This window comes from Polypterus senegalus, chromosome 15 (assembly GCF_016835505.1).
Source record: "Polypterus senegalus isolate Bchr_013 chromosome 15, ASM1683550v1, whole genome shotgun sequence".
Classification (NCBI taxonomy): Eukaryota; Metazoa; Chordata; class Cladistia; order Polypteriformes; family Polypteridae; genus Polypterus; species Polypterus senegalus.
In genome coordinates, this window is record NC_053168.1 from 91,049,221 (window position 1) to 91,062,260 (window position 13,040).

At 39.3% G+C, this 13,040-nt stretch overlaps 1 protein-coding gene across 1 annotated transcript in view; it reads right to left on the reverse strand.

Annotated features, from left to right (window-relative positions):
* The window catches only part of LOC120515508 (venom phosphodiesterase 2-like), a 162,993-nt gene that overhangs the window by 84,933 nt on the left and 65,020 nt on the right, over window positions 1-13,040 (reverse strand). Inside the window, exon 11 of the mRNA XM_039736569.1 lies at window positions 8,446-8,554. Coding sequence (XP_039592503.1) covers window positions 8,446-8,554 — 109 coding nt within the window. The remainder of the gene's footprint in view (window positions 1-8,445; window positions 8,555-13,040) is intronic.

Consider the following 13,040-nt stretch of genomic DNA (forward strand, 5'->3'; position numbering starts at 1 on the left):
CTGGACTGCCAACACTGATGCTCTGTGCAAGGGAGGACAGAGCCAACTATACTTCTGTAGAAGGCTGGCGTCCTTCAACATCTGCAATAAGATGCTGCAGATGTTCTATCAGACGATTGTGGCGAGTGCCCTCTTCTACACGGTTGTGTATTGGAGAGGCAGCATAAAGGATGCCTCACGCCTGGACAAACTGGTGAGGAAGGCAGGCTCTATTGTAGGCACAGAGCTGGACAGTTTGACATCTGTGGCAGAGTGACGGCCGCTGAGCAGGCTCCTGTCAATCATGGAGAATCCACTGAACAGGCTGAGGAGATCGTTCCTCCCCCACACTATTTGACTCTTCAATTGCACCCGGGGGTTTAACGTTAACACTATACAAGATTATAGACTGTTATACCTGCCTTGCACTCTCCACCTTGCATTTTTTAACTTGCACTGCTTTTTTTTATTGCTCTTTATTTAATATTGTTTTTATCAGTATGCTGCTGCTGGAGTATGTGAATTTCCCCTTGGGGATTAATAAAGTATCTATCTATCTATCTATCTATCTATCTATCTATCTATCTATCTATCTATCCATTTTCTCTCTTTGAGGACTTCTTGCTACACATACTATATACATATACAGTATATTCAAATATATGTATGCATATACACACTATGTATACTACAATATATACATATATAATTTTTTAATGTTTAATTCTAGTGATTATGGTATGATTTAAAGTGATGTTTTGGAGGTAAATTTTGTGTCATAATGAGAAAACTTATCTCACCAACGCTGCTTCACTACCATGGTCTGATATAATGTTTCTAAAACTGCTACAGCTGCACCAATTAGTTGATCAATCTATCATCACCTCTACCATCAGTTGTGATCAAGAATGGAAAATACTTGAAGTCCTCCATATGCTGCATTTGCTCAAACCCATAAATGCAGTCACAAATGCAATTATTCTCTAGCAAAGAACCATTTATACAGATTTGGAGGTGATCATTTTTATCACAGCTTCATCTCACCTACATGGGAACTGTTCCACAGAAGGCTAAAAGAACAACATGGATTTCAAACAGCAGAGATACAGCCCCCTAACTGAATATCCTCCAAACTTTGGCTGTGCCTTGATAACCTGCTATAAAAATCATGAACAGGAGAAAAGGCCAGGCACACACACACACACACACAGACACACACACACAATGAATGGTCTCAACTCAACACACTCAACTCTTGCTCTACAAATAACATGAATCAAATTGCATGCAGTAGTGGATCCAGAACTCCATACTCTTGAAGCATTTTCCAGGAGATATAACAGTTCCAAAAACTTTTTTCCAAATTCACCAAGCACATTTTGAATATGATCAGCAAATTCCAGAGACCCTACAAATATCTGTTCAAGTGTATAGAGCTTGACTGCTGTTCCAATGATTAGGGCAGAATTCAAATTGTTCTTCTTGGATCAGAGGATATATTCTGATATTTGATTTGTGAAAAAAGTGCCACGCAGAACAATATTGTTGACAGGAATTTGCTAATCTCCACCCACCCTTCTATTATGCTGCTAACTCCTGACTCCTGGATAAGAAACACTAAACATATTTCAGTCACATGTTGGAATATAACAGAAGATCTTAGCAAATAATCTTATTACATTGAATGACTGTACTTCTAAACAAATACTATGTAAACATCTTGAAGAGCAGGCATTGCATTCATATAATATTCAAGGAGGTGAGTGCAACCTGACTTAACTTGATTAAACTTGTATCTCGCGAATATCGTATTCGTCTTAGGCATGACAAACGCCTGAAAATGGTCATAAGTTTTCAGTACCTTGACTTCCTCCTGGGTGATAGTACATGTGTTAAAAATGTATATTCCTTTTTCCCTAGTCCACAGGAGCAGGTAGCTGCATTTCTCACTCTCATCTTTGCCTTTCAGCGGGGCAGAAAACATCAGCTCCACGTGCTGTCGGAACTTTTTCTATTTTCCTGGCAGGTTAAAAGAATCCCAGTCAATTCGTGGCGAGGGAACTCCAACAAAATCCATGACTGTCCTCTATTCTGACAGCATGTCTTGTTTTCACAAATGGTGAAAAATGAAATGATGGTGAGACTTTCTTTTAAAGTATGCAGGGGAACTTTATTTAATACAGCTGTTACATTCACAGCATCCGTGCTCTAAATTAACTTCCATAATAGTAACCTTGAGGTCCTTTTTTCTGGTGCCTTCCTGATGACATAGGTGCCTAAACCATGCCTGATAATAATACATTTCAATGACATATAAATATTACAGTGATCACCTCGACAGACATCTCAACACCCAAATCGCTACTCATGAATCTAAGATGTTTAACAGGCATTCCCGGTATTAGCTTTTTGAATTGCCTGCGAGTATTTAGCAATAGCGTCTCTATGAACTTGTGGATTAGCCCGCGTGTATTTATTTTCAGTGCTGTTTGCCAGCGTGTCTGCTCTGCTCGTTAAAGTATTTAAATCTTATATAAGGCAGGCAGCCAACTACGGGGGGAGAGACCGGGGGACGTAGGACGCAGGTTGCAACACGCAACTCCCAACCCCCAAAACCGCCTCACACGGCAACCGAGCTGCAGGCTATGGACGTATGTATGTACGTAAGTAGGATTCAGTTATGATTGTTACGCGGAGAATTTCGAAATGAAACCTGCTTAACTTTTGTAAGTAAGCTGTAAGGAATGAGCCTGCCAAATGTCAGCCTTCTACCTACACGGGAAGTTGGAGAATTAGTGATGAGTGAATCAGTCAGTGAGGGCTTTGCCTTTTATTAGTATAGATTGGAAAACATGTAATTCTAGTTAAGGAAGATGGAGTGAAAGGGAACCATGGGATATGTCCGGAATCTTTCTAAGACGACATATGACAGCTGAATTAATATTTTCATTTTTCTGGTGTACAGCTCTTCATTAAAGAGCTCAAAAGGAATTAGATTTAGAGAGACAAAAATGTAATTAATATCTAATCAAATGAAAATGCTACAAGTGTCATGTCACAAAATATACACACATTTCAATTTTTTCAATCTTTTTAATGATGTCGCAAAAAATGGAGAAGTCTGTGTACAAGTAAATTAACTTGACCATTAATCTAATTATTAGTGAATGCAAGGTTTCCTCCTTAGTAAAATACTGAAAGGACATTTCACTGTCATTCTTGTACTTTCTAATTTGCACAGATCTGCATGATTTTCAGAGTATCATAGAAGTAACATTATCATTTTCAAGTCATTTACTTTTACCAGGAAGTAATTAGTGAAGTAACCTAAATATAATTTTTTACAGAGTAACTGCCCCAGCTATGGGGCTCCCTCCTTCTTTCATTAGCTAGGAGAGTTAATATTTTGAAGATCAGTATGCTCCCAGAGTTCCTATACCTCTTCTGAATCATCCTCGTATATATACTGACTAGACAACAGCACCTTGACTGACATTAGGTATCAGGATGAAATCCTTGGACCCATTGTCAGACCCTATGTTGGTGCAGTTTGTCCTGGGTTCCTCCTGGTGCACGACAATGCCCGCCTCATGTGGTGAGAGGATGAAGGAATTGATACCATTGACTGGCCCCCACATTTGACTGGCCTAAATCTAATAGAACACCTGTGAGACATTATGTTTCAGTCCATCCGACGCCACTAGGTTGCACTTCAGACTTTCCAGGAGCTCAGTGATGCCCTGTTCCAGATCTGGGAGGAGATCCCCCAGGACACCATCCATCGTCACATTAGGAGCACGCCCCAATGTTGTCAGGCATGCATACAAGGATGTGGGGGCCATACAAACTACTGAGTACGATTTTGATGTTGCATCCTTTCGTTCCTAACACATTACCCAGTCCATATCAGTACAGATATCCAGCATGATTTTTTTCCCATTGAGATCTGATGTGTTTTCATAGTGTTCCTAGAATAGTGCATATTCAAAGATAAAAAGTTTAATTTTAGTAGGGCAAACTTTAAGCAGGTTCAGCCAACCTAAATAAGATAAATCAGAACATGCAGTTCATGTGTGGAAACAGTTGATAAGTAGTGGAGCAGATTTAACACGGTTTTATATATATAATATATGACAAGCTCATCCCAAACTTTAAAAGCAGTACTATGAGGTGGACAAATAAGAACCTTAAAAGGAAAAATTTCTGTTTAAGGCACATAAGATGAGTAACTCTTGCACTAATTGTCGAGAATATATGACAGAATGAGAAAAACAGTTTAAAAGAATATTAGGAAAGAGAGTTGGAGAAAAATAATAAAAAGGCAAAAGATGACCCAAAGACATTCATTCAATATTTTAGTAGTAAAAGAACGTTTAAGGAGGAGGTGAAAAGGAGCAGTAATGGTGAGCTAGACTATACAGACAATGAAATAGCAAATGCCTTGAACTTGAACTTTACTGAAATTTATATGTGTGCAGAAGTAGATATCCTACTCAAAAACAGGGACTACTATGGGAAGTATTTGGTGACTCAGAAATTGTTGAGGGAGAAGTACTGCTAGGATAGGCTGAAGTTTAACAAATCTCCAAGACCAGATAACTTTTATCCTGGAGTGAGGGATTTAGTGAGTACCCATATAAATGCTTGCCACATATTTTGAAAACCTCTGTAGACTGGGGAAATTCCCAAAGACTGTACACTAGCAAACAGTATCCCATTGTTTAAAAATGGTGATCAGGCTGATCAAAGTAACTATAGTCCACTAAAGCTTAATTTGTCTGCCACAGTCGCATGGGCATCCCTTTGGCCTGGTACAACTGTTGGTGTCTTCAGCAATGAGGATCCTTCGAGCCATATCTCCCTCAGGGAATCATGCCACTTGGCCAAAGTGCTGTAATGCAGGTGATACAGGTAATCTTTCCTCATTTGAGACTATGTGAAAAGTTGCTCGATAGACACAAAGTCAAAGCAGGGAAAACAACAATTAAAACAAGGATTATCTGAAGAGATACAGTACCAAAGGAGTCCAATTTTTATCTCAGGTCAGTTGATAGCATCCATGTCTCTGTGGTAAAGTGAAATCCATGGCTGATGGGCATCATTTAAATAAATAATCACTAGACTCATGTCTTCACTTTCGTCATGCTACCATGCTCTCACCTGGTTTCCTGTGCATGATGCAGGAGGAGATGGCTCTGCACTTTGTGCACAGGTGCAGGATCACCCGCAACCCTAATTGACGCCATGAGCTGCTAACTGCTGCACCTGTACCACGTCCCCGTTATAAAAGGGAAGCGCAAGTGCAAAAGAGGGGGATTGAGAGGAAAAGGCCAATCAGCAAGAGAGGAGAACAGAGGAAAATGAAAGGAGATTAAAGGATGGAGAGAAAAGACAGGAGCTAGCAAACTCGAGAGAGAGATGGCAGGCAGCTTGGATGAAAGCCCCAGGAATTAAGTGTGCGGCCAGCATTAGGGGGCTAATCGCCACTGCAGCTGAGTGACCTGGGTAGTTACAGTGGCCGAAACACTGCTCTGTTGTAGCAACTTGCCAGAGAGAGGCAGCATGGCTGCAGGACAAGGAGAGGTTGAGAGAGGCATTCTGCTGTGGTGCTATGGACCACAAGGACGCAAGCTTGGCAGCGGGAGTCAGAGGATCGGAAGGGTGCCTAGCTGGGGAGCCAGAGACAACTACAGGGGCCTGAGCCTAGAAGCAGAGTTGAAGTTGGGCTGCACTACCGTTTAGGTGACTCCTTGGTTGCAAGGACCCGCCCTGGTTAAGCCAAGGAGACGTCTGTTTTAATAGAATGCACCAGGGCTTGTGCTTTTAAGTACAGTTTCATGCCTGAGTTTTAACCTTGTTTTTGATTTTTTTCTATTTATTGGATTTAACCTCCACCGACATTTTATTTTAATTGGATTATTTAGAACTTTCAACTTCACTTAGGAACACTGTTTTGTTTAGTTTGTTTTTAATAAAAGCACTGAACACAGTTTCACCATCCCCTTGCTTGGTGTGTTTGTCCTCATCTGCTCAGCTCATCCTGGTCATGAGCATCGACAGTGTTAGGTTCAAGAGACTCCCAAACAAGAGTGGGAGCATGGAGCCGACCCGCACCATCAGTCTCACAACCATATAGCAAAACAGGAAGCACCAAGACTCTAAAAAAAGTTGGATGTAAAGGTAATGGGAGTACCACACACACACACACCCCTTCCCAGCAACCTCATGACCCCACCTCTCCGTGCTCTCCCAATTAATCTACTGATTTCATAGGAATTGTCACCAAAGGCATGAATGTCACTGCTGAGGTATGTAAACTTCTCGACAAGGTTGACATTCTCGACACTGCCAATTGCTGTGTCCAAGAAGCCATTAAAGGCCTGGGTCTTGGTTTTTATCCAGGACACTTGCATGCCTAGACACTAGTATCTCAAGCCTACACTCAGTATCTCGAAAGCCCTAATCAGGGCCTCCATTGACTCTGAGAAGATCACAGCATTGCCAGCAAAATCAAGATCAATAAATCTTTCTTCACCAACAGATGCCCCACTGCCGCTGGACCCCACGACCCGCCCAACATCCAGTCCATGCAAGCACTAAACAGAGTAGAGTAGGAGTAAATAAACTGGGAAAAACGCAGAGGTTCTGCCTCCACTCTGCACAGCACTCACAGTACCAATGTACAGGTCAGCTATGATATCTAAACATTTTGTGGGGATCTCATGAAGTCTCAGGATGTTCCACAGGACACCTCGATCAACTGAGTCAAACGTATTATGAAAATTGACAAAGGCTGCAAAGAAACTCTGCCAATATTTGCTTTTGCCCTACATGAGAACCCTCAGTGCAGGGATGCAGCTGATGGTAGACTTCTTAGGCATAATACCAGACTGCTCTTGTCGCTGGTAGGTGAGCAGGTGATCATGGATCCTATTAGGGGTGACACTAGCAAGAACCTTACCCAGCACAGAGAGCAGTGTCATCCCCCTGTAGTTGCTGCAATCCAGGCGATCACTCTTCCCTTTCCAGATAGGCATGACAAGTCCTGTTTCCCATTCAGCTGAAATGACGCCCGTCTCCCAATAGTAAGCAAAGATTGCTTGCGATAGAAGGAGGAGAGCCTTATCACCAGCCCGGAGAAGTTCATCCTGGATGTCATAGAACTCAGAAGCCTTCCCTACCCTCAGCTGGTTCACCGCCTGTGCAATCTCAGTGAGATTGGGTGGTTCACAACTAATTGAAGGATTATCATCAAGAACCATGGACCAAGAGGTGTCCAATGGCCTAGCCAGAGTTCATAAATTGGCAAAAGTCTACATTAACACATTCACTTTCTCTGTTGTGTTTCAATGTGGTAATAGACTTACTTTCAAGGATGTGTGCTGGTATCTGGAAGGTTGCCGGTTCAAATCCCATTACTGCCAGAAGGAATCCTACTGTACTTTTTTGAGCTCTTGATCAATGTCCTTAACTTGAAAATTGCGTCAGAGATTCTTTACAATGACTGACCCTGCACACTGACCTCCAAAGTTCATGCAAAAAGACAGATGATTTCCCCTTAGGGATTAACAAAGTACTGTATATCAAATGAAATAAAAAAAAAAAAACCTGAACACGCTTTTTGAAATAAAATGACGCAATTTTTTTTTATAACATAAGGTTAATAGAAGATGGATGGATACATGTAAGTATATATGGTATATACTGTATTTATAGCTGAAAGACAAAAACAAATACAAAATATAAAACTCTGAAACCTTAGTTGACTTTTTCTCTCCTATAGAAAATTCTGTTTCTTGGCTTAGATAGATATTTTTTTCTCTAGAAAAAGGAAAATAACCTAAGAATTCTAATCTTTCAATTCATTTATTCAAGATGGATAAGTTCTTTAGCTAGCTTTTGGGCTTCATGTGTTTACGTTGTGGCATTCATTTACTCACAGCTAGCTTCTAAGCTGGCTTACCACCCTCCTGCACACACAGATTTGTGTGTGTGTGTTTGTGTGTGTGTTTGTGTTTCTGCACGTGGGTGTGAAAGATGTTGCTCTGCTCTTTCTTACTGGATTAGCCAGTATTAGGGTCATCATGAACTTGTTCATTGCTATTTCTCATATTTCTATTTCTGGAAGTTATTTTTAATCTGTCTACCACAAATTGCTGCTTTTGGAGTAACATAACATTAAAGTATGTTGATGCCCATTCTACATCTTCATGCACACTGGCCATAATTATGTCATTCTGTTTAAATGCTTTAATTTTATCTGCCATTCCAAGATGCTATCTACTGGTGAAAGTAGTAGAAGTACAACAACAAAAGGGTTATATTTTGCAGAACCTGCTTGTTGGGGGTTGTCTTCTACTAGGGCTTGCTGTTTTTATTCAGTTCCTGACACTGTAATTTTATGGTTTATGTGAAAAAAAGGACCTTTCTTTTGTGTCTATAATACTTTGAATACATTTTACTCACCATGGTCAGCAACTACTATAATATTAACACATCTGTCAAGGTCCAGCTGTTTAAGCCCATTCATCAACTGTCCAATTATCCTATCAACACTTTGAAGAGATTCAATTACCTAGAAATAAACAAAGCATATATTATTGTTACAGAAAAGATGCAGTTAAATAATGATATGGATATGTGGAATATCCATATCATATACTTAGAAATTAATCAACTGTCTGTCCCTTCTATGGAGAATATATAATAAAACGTCATAAATGACAAAGCAGACGAAAGAGAAAAAAAATCAAAGAATCCAAATTCAAGACTAGAACTATAGGGATGTTTATTAACCTTTGTATCTGCTATTTAGTCCTCACATGTATTTTAGCATCCAAGTTCAAAGAAATGGTGTGAGTGCATCCAAGAAAAACTGGCAGGTGTTCAGTACTCTTTCACTGTAAGCCAGTGTGGCCCCTTTAAAATTAAAAAGCCAGAGGACTACCTTGGAGACCTGCACTTTAAATGTAACGGAGGACTCAAGAGAGAGAAATATCACCCTAGTCTCAGAAGTGATTGGAGAAAGGAGAAGAATTTTCTTGAAGCGACTTAAACTGTAACTTAAGCACTTTTCCCAAATGTCATTTTCCATTTCTACACTAAATTAGCCTGCTACGTTATAAGCAAAATATACCTTGTTTGTATTTGCATTTGCATTCAGATTAGAATTGCAGGAATATTTTGATAATTTAAGTGAAGTTAATTCAAGTTTCAATTGTAATGTGTTCCCTTTTTTACCAATGCTCATTCACATACAGGATGTCCAGTCCCTCTCTTTCCTATTCCACTGCCTTGTCCATTCCATCAGCTATAACCGGTCCAATATTAAAATATCATCTGAAATAAGAAGTTTGAGCCTGTTCTCCACAATACCCAAAATACTACACTACCTGAACTGGCCATGACAATTCATCCAATTTATTTAGAAATGATGCTTCCTCATATGGAGGTAGATCAGATTTGAAACATTTAAATCATACTTTTGTTCTCGCTCACAATCTTCACTACCCTGCTCTTCTGATAAGGTGTAACAGAGCTCTTTAGGCTGTTGTGATTGCAGTGGGAATATTTAAAATAACCCACTTTACATTCCTTAGAGTCTCTTACATCCTCAGGCATTGTAGACATAACAATGTCTGAAAGTCAGTTAAGACGAACGACACTTGAGTTTTCAATTAACAGCAGCATTTCTTCAATTTAATAATTAATTAAAAATTTTATAGTGAGAAGATGGATGCCAGACCACATCTAATCTTCACTTTAATACTGTAACTGTTAAAAAAAAAAAGGTTATCAAAAACTAGTAAAGAGAGAGATAACAGAGAGAGCTTCTGTACCTGGAAGCATAACCTTAATTATCAGGAATTATAATATGAATAAGAGAATAAAGTCAGTCTTCATGTTGTCATACTGCTTTTTAAAGAAATTTAAAGGTATTTTGTATCTTCTACTGTTTTTTAATAAGAGAAGGGAGCATATTTTGAGACTAATTGAAAATATGATGTGTAGTGTTTAAATTCATATTAGTTTGGCTATAAAGCATAGTTTAGGCTTAAAAGCCTATTTTTATTTCTTAAAATACAAATTATGGGAACTGTGAGTAAAAGAAAGAAAGAAAGAAAGAAAGAAAGAAAGAAAACTATGCAAATGAAGGTTATTTGTTTGTGTCATGCTGGAAACATAATAATAATAATAATACATTTTATTTATATAGCACCTTTCCCAAGCTCAAGGCACTTCACAGAGTTTAAGAAAGAATGGCAGGGTATACAGTACAGTATATAGAATTGTACTGAAAAAGCCTAACAGACAACATAATTGATGGTCTAGCACACACACACACAGGTTACATGAGCATCTTAACAGAGAGGTAAACTGAGAGAAGGGTAATAAAGTCAGGTAGAGCTAAAAGCCTTCCTGAACAGATGAGGTTTGAGTTGTTTTTTAAAAGAATTCATGGAGTCAGCTGATCTAATTAATTTCGGTAGGTCATTCCAGACAAGGCCCTGTCACCCATGGAGTGTAGATTAGTATGGGGCACAACAAGATTACCAGAATCTGAGGACCTTAGTGGGTGGACAGACACATAGTGATGCAGAAGGTCACTGATGTAGTTTGGTGTGAGGTCATTTAAGGGTTTGTAGGTTATTAGTAGGATTTTATATTTAATTCTGTAAGACACAGGGAGCCAGTGAAGGCAGAGCAGGATGGGTGTTATGTGCTCGCTGGTTCGAGTGAGGACTCTTGCAGCCGAGTTTTGAATAAGCTGGAGCTGTGATATAAGATCAGAAGGGGCACCTGCCAGTAGGGAATTACAATGATCAATCCGGAATGTAATAAAAGCATGGACAAGTTTTGATTATTTCTTTATGGATAATAATTTCCTGCCTACGATTAAATTGCAAGTACGATGCTATTGTTATTTCCGACCATCACTATGCCCCACATACTCACCTCACAGATGGCATCCTAACCCACTTCTATTAGCAGACAAGATTTGTACAGAATTTATATCTAAACAAATCAGTTTCTTCCTAGAGACAAATACATCCTCAGAGGTTTCTGCAGGAATACTCTGGGAGACTCTAAAGGCCTTCTTAAGAGGAAAGAATATTTCATATCTTTCCCACAGAAATACATTAGAAACCAAGAAATTATCAGAGTTAAAAAGAGAAATTACTAGAATAGATGAAGAACATGCCAAGCTTCTAAGCGAAGCTCTACATTGGAAAAGGCAGGCTCTGCATTCAGAACTCATCCTCTTGACAACTAAAGAAACTGAACAACTAATTTACTGTACAGTAATCTCTCGCTATATCGCGCTTTGACTTTCGTGGCTTCACTCTATTGCGGATTTTAAATGTAAGCATATCTAAATATATATCACAGATTTTTCGCTGGTTCGCGGATTTCTGCGGACAATGGGTCTTTTAATTTATGGTACATGCTTCCTCAGTTTGTTTGCCCAATTGATTTCATACAAGGGACGCTATTGGCGGATGGCTTAGAAGCTACCCAATCAGAGCATGTATTACATATTAACTAAAACTCCTCAATGATATACAGTAAGATATGCTTCCCGCGCGGTGCTTGATTGTTTGCTTTTCTCTCTCTCTCACCCTCTCTGACATTCTCTGCCTGACGGAGGGGGTGTGAGCAGAGGGGCTGTTTGCACAGAGGCTGTTTGCTTAGAAGATACGGACGCTCCTCTAAAAAAATGCTGCTTTGTCGTGGTGCTTCGGCATACTTAAAAGCACGTATTGATTTTTTGATTGTTTGCTTTTCTCTCGAGCGCTCTCTCTGACATTCTCTGCTCCTGAAACGCATTCCTTTGAGGAGAAGATATGTTTGCATTCTTTTAATTCTGAGAAAGATCTGTCATCTCTGTCTTGTCTTGAAGCACAGTTTTAACATTTGACTAAAGGATGTTATTTCATGTCTAGAGGGCTCTAATAATGTTAACAGTGTGGGAGAGTTTATAAGGGCTTAAAATATATAAAAATAACCATACAAACATATGGTTTCTACTTCGCGGATTTTCACCTATCGCGGGGGGTTCTGGAATGCAGCCCCCACGGTTGAGGAGGGATTACTGTATATAGTAAATCCAGACATCATTAATTTGAGCATAGATTGAAAGCTAATAAGCTTTTAACTCAACAAATCCACAAGCAAGAAGTTCGCAACGCAATCCTAGTAATCACCAACATGAACGGAGACGAAATCATTGACCCTAAAAATATAATGCACACATTTAGAGACTACTATAAATCCTTATATTCTACTGAGTTTAAAGAAGACAACACACAATCTAATACATTTCTGGATATACTACAGATACCAAACATAGATACTTTTTGTGTAGAGGAACTGGATAAACCTATGGCGCTATCAGAATTAATAGATGCTATAAAGTCACTTCAATGTGGGAAAGCAGCAGGCCCTGATGACTACCCTGCAGAATTTTTTAAGGAATTCTCCGCTCCTATTAGCAACATTTACAGAAGCTAGAGACAATCAAATTCTACCTCAAACTTTTCGCCAAGCATTAATCACTGTCTTTCCCAAACAAAATAAAGACTTATTACAATGTGCATCATACAGACCAGTTTCTCTTCTGAATAATGACGTTAAGATACTCTCAAAAATCGTAGCTGGAAGGATGGAGAAAGTGCTGCCTTCGGTAATATCACAAGATCAAACTGGATTTATCAAGGTTCGACACTTATCTTCCAATCTTCGACACCTGTTTAATGTAATACATATTCACCAAAAAAGTCAAACACCCCAGAAATATTATTATCGTTGGATGCAGAAAAAGCATTTGACTTGATTGAATGGAAATACCTTTTTACATCATTAGAAAAATTTGGGTTTGGCCAGAACATTTATGCATGGATCAAACTACTGTATACCAATCCAGAAGCTTCAGTTTGTATTAACAACATTTCTTCAGACTACTTTAAACTAGAATGTGGTACCAGACAAGGATGCCCCTTGTCACCGCTGCCATTTGCAATCGCCATTGAACCACTGGTTGTTCACTGTCAAAATGCTGA